The 4,304-nt window shown below is 40.1% G+C and overlaps 1 protein-coding gene across 1 annotated transcript; it reads right to left on the bottom strand.

Annotated features, from left to right (window-relative positions):
- Window positions 1–1,585: 1,585 nt before the first annotated feature.
- Window positions 1,586–2,530, bottom strand: LOC101120070 (olfactory receptor 1L8-like). The gene has a single exon (XM_012175927.3). It carries the CDS (start codon window positions 2,528–2,530, stop codon window positions 1,586–1,588), a length of 945 nt encoding a protein of 314 aa, XP_012031317.3.
- Between the last annotated feature and the right edge of the window lie 1,774 nt (window positions 2,531–4,304).

The following is a 4,304-nucleotide window of genomic DNA, read 5'->3' as shown; positions in this document are numbered from 1 at the left end:
TCTCCGGAGTGGCTTCTTTCGTCCCTTTCTGCTAACGAATTGATGCTTTTCAACTGTAGTACTGGAGAGGACTCTTGAGAGTCCCTTGGACAGCAAGGAGATCAAACCAGTCCATCCTAAAGGAAATCAACCCTGACTATTCATTGGAAGGACTGATACTGAAGCTGAAGCTCCAATACTTTGGCCACCTGATGCAAAGACCTGACTCACTGGAAAAAACTGATGGTGGGAAAGATGGAGGGCAGGAGGAGAAGGGGGCGACAGAGGAAGAGAAGATTGGATGGAATCACCTACTCAGTGGACATGAGTTTGAGCAAACACCAGAAGACAGTGAAGGACAGGGAAGCCTGACATGCTGCAGGTCATGAGGCGGCAGAGTCGAACATGACTTAGCAACTGAACAACAACAATTACCAAATAAGTCACTATATAATCTGTCTGCTACTTGGAGTTTGCACTATTTTTATTATGATGGGGTGGAAAAGTTTTCTGCTTTGAAGATCATACTCCTGTCTTTTTATGGATGCACAGTATTTTTTGAAACACAAATGTCTCCCATTCTGCATCTACTACAGCCCTTATACATTAAAACAATAATGCAATTAATCATAATTGATTTATTTCCTATCAATAAGATTTTATGTTTTGGCCTATTTTTATATCAAAAACTAAGATTCACTCAAATAAAATCTCTATACTTAACGGTTATGGCAATATTTCTGTGAGATTCTTAAGACTTGAAGTTTCTAGAATAAGTATTAAATTATATATTTTAAAACATACTTTACAATATTGTATTGATGTAATTAACCTCCAATTAAAATAAATAAATTTATATTAAAAAAATAAAATCCTCAAAGATGATGCTGTTAAAAAAAACAACATACTTTAGTGATAGATTGAGGGAGGAAAGGTTTCAGCATTCCCCCTGTGGAACGGATAATTTCTTGATTCTTATTCTTTCTGGTCATTAGCAATTTCTAGTTGTTTGGTTAAAAATGATGAAATTGAAAAGAAATAAAGTCATAGCAATATAATAAGGGAGGAATAGAAAAACTAAGAGGAGAAAAAGTGAAAAAACTTAAGTTTTAAACAAGAAAATATTTTTGAATGAGAAAAATGGGGAATTATAAAAATATTCAAAGTGAAAGTTAGCTAAAATGTGCTCTTTCTCCTCCTCCTCCTCTCCTTCCATCTCCCCTTTCAAATGTTTGCAAAGGCATCCAACAGCTACAAATTAAGTAATTATTTTTAGCAATATACTGAAATGTGAAGGATTTTGGAGGATAAGTCTTGAAATGAGAAATTTGTTCAGGAAATATCTGTGGGAAAAAAGATTGGTTTAAAGCATCTCATCTGGAAGATGCAATGTGATGAGTCTTCATAGGAAAAAGGAGAAACAGTGAGGAAGAACATCATGATTTAAGCAGAAGCAAAGTCAAATAATAGGTCTTCATCAATGGATGTAATTGACCACAATGCCTATTCTCACATGGGTTAAAAATGTTAACCTCCAAGAGCTTGCTTGTTCACCAAGACCCAGTAGAAACCAGACTCACATGGGGAAGATTCCCTTGTGTGTTCATCAAGAGGGTGCTGCCTGAGGTTTCCTCCTGCCCAACAGCTTCCTCAGACCCTGTTTCAGGTCTTTGTTTCTTAAGCTGTAGATAAAAGGATTGAGCATGGAGGACAGGACTGTGTAGACAATTGTTGCCACGTGGTCCCTGACAGTGTAGGTGGACACAGGCTGTAAATAGACATAGAAGATGCTTCCATAAAAGAGTGTTACCACAGTGAGGTGAGACCCACAGGTGGAGAAGGCTTTGTGTTTCCCAGCAGCTGAGGGAATTTTGAGAACCGTGATGAGGATTCGTACGTAAGAAAAAGCAATACATAGAAAAGGAGTCACCAAGAAGGCAGATGCTTCTGTCATCAACACAATTTCATTGACAAATGTGGAGGAGCAGGATAATTTCATCAGAGGGCTGAGGTCACAGAGAAAATGATGGACAGTATTGGAGTCACAGAAAGTGAGGTGATTCAGTAGAAGTGTGTGTAGGAGGGAGTGGAAGTGAGGCAATGAGCAGGAGAAAGCCACCAGCAAGACACAGCGGCGGTGACTCATGATGGTGACATAGTGGAAGGGGTCACAGATGGCCACATAGCGGTCAAAGGCCATGACTACTAGAAGCCAACTGTCAGTGTTGCCCAAGGCATATATAAAATACATCTGGGTAAGGCACCCAGCATAGGAGATGGTGTTATGTGACAGAAAGTTCACCAGCATCCTGGGGACAATGGTTGTTGTGAAGCAAATGTCAGTGAAAGACAGGAAACTCAAAAAGAAATACATGGGGGTGTGCAGTTGGGGGTCAGAGTGGATGGCCAGGATGATGAGCAGGTTCCCTGTTATGGTGACCAGATATATGATGAGGAAGAGGATGAAGAGTGGCTTCTGGTCCTCAGGCCGTGAGGAGAGTCCCAGGAGGATGAATTCAGAGACACTACTTGTTTGGTTGAGTCCTTCCATTGACTTGGGTCTAAGTTATATGCAAGCTGTTTTGTTATTTCACATGCTCCAATTCCATTGTTCAAATCAGGAGAACCCAACAAGTCTTTATTTCCTCTTTTTCATTACCATTAGCAACTATACTTTCCCAAAGAATCTGTCTGCAATGCAGGGGACCTGGGTCAATCACTGGGTTGGGAAGATTCCCTGGAGAAGGGAATGGCTACCCACTCCAGTATTCTTGCCTGATGAATTCCATGGACAGAAAAGCCAGGCAGGCTACAGTCCATAGTGCCACTAACATTTTCACTTTCACAGCAGGTGTGCAGGGAAAGCTTGTCATCCTCATGGTCCATGATGTGGTCTTAGCTTCCCAAATCCGTGAGCATCATAAGGACCTTATATTGCAAGCTGTAGGGACAGAAGAAAAGTTTTCCCATAGAATCCATCAGAGTGGTCTTCTTTGATTCAAGTTGCTTAGTTCCTGTTCTGGGAAAAACTCTATTTCCCTAATGGGAACATAGCAAAAAACTAATATTTGCTTTGTGTAGTTTATGTTGTATTTTGGGAGCTAGATCATGAGCAAACAGAATCTGTAACATTATATCAGGTGAAGAGAAGTTTTGTTAACAAAATAGGGTATTATAAGACAAGAGAGATGGCTGGAGGGTGTGGATGGTGAAGCACAGAAGTCACAGAACCATCATTCCTTCTAAAGCACATTCAGTTGTTATCCTATTGGATTTAACTTTGCATGTCTGGGAAACTGGTTAGGGTTTGCTGGGACAACCAACAGGGCAAGTCTAAGAAGAATGGTGAAGCTAGGTCAACATTGTTCTATTTTCCTTGTTTGGGCACAGAATGGGAAGCTAATCCTCCTTACCTCATGGCATGATATCATTTTGCAAGATTTTATGGAAGGAATATTTGTCCATGCATCTAGTGATTTGAGTGTATCAGTAGTTAAAGCAAAAACAACCAGTGTTTACAAATACAAATACATATTCCCTATGAAACCTATGGTAAGCATTTGACTAAATCCCATGATAAGAAATTGTGAAGCATGCATTGTTTCAGGAAACTAAGGTTTACAGAGGTGAAGCAGTTTTCTCATGGTTACTAAGGAGTTGAATAGCAATCAGGTATCGAACACCAAGCTTATGCTCTTAAGCATTACGTACCTCTCCTCCAGTTTTGGTATATTTCTTGTCTATCACAATCAGGCACTAACACTGTTTTCCTCATTTTGACAGTTTCCTACATGAATTACCCTTCTATGTCCCTTAACTGACAATGTTTCTTCCTCCATGACCAGAATCCATCCTTGGAGTTGCAAAAGAGGTAGCCTGTCTTTCTGTGAAGTAGAGATGGAGGAAGTTGAAATTTTGACTCTCCATGATAAACTGGCCAAAATCACGTGGAAAAATTTGGCTATGTGTGACCGCTGTGTGTCTAGTGAGTGGAGCTGGGGTCCTGGAGTGGACAGTGCCCTGGACTAAAGTTGAATTGTGGGAGTTTGATTTGTCCTCCATCACCTGTTCACAAACTCATTCTTGATGTTTAATGAATAGCAACTGAGATACTACGTCTGTAAAGCAGTGTATCACACACTGATCAATATTCAAAGATGAGGTATTTATGGAAGGATTGCCTGGGGAATGTGGAATACAAAAATTAGTGGAGAGTTAGTGAATTAATGGGATTCGGTGCTGCAGGTCACAGATGTGAAGAACACACAGGTTGATGACTAGAAAAAAGGAGGAATATTTTGGATCTGAGAATCAGGAAGAATAGT

Source organism: Ovis aries, chromosome 3 (genome assembly GCF_016772045.2).
Source record: "Ovis aries strain OAR_USU_Benz2616 breed Rambouillet chromosome 3, ARS-UI_Ramb_v3.0, whole genome shotgun sequence".
Lineage (NCBI taxonomy): Eukaryota > Metazoa > Chordata > Mammalia > Artiodactyla > Bovidae > Ovis > Ovis aries.
Note: the sequence above shows the minus strand (reverse complement) of the source record. Positions and strands in the feature narration are given on the sequence as shown.

Coding starts and splice junctions, on each gene's coding strand:
- LOC101120070 (XM_012175927.3), bottom strand. CDS start 2,530: ATGGAAGGACTCAACCAAACAAGTAGTGTCTCTGAATTCATCCTCCTG.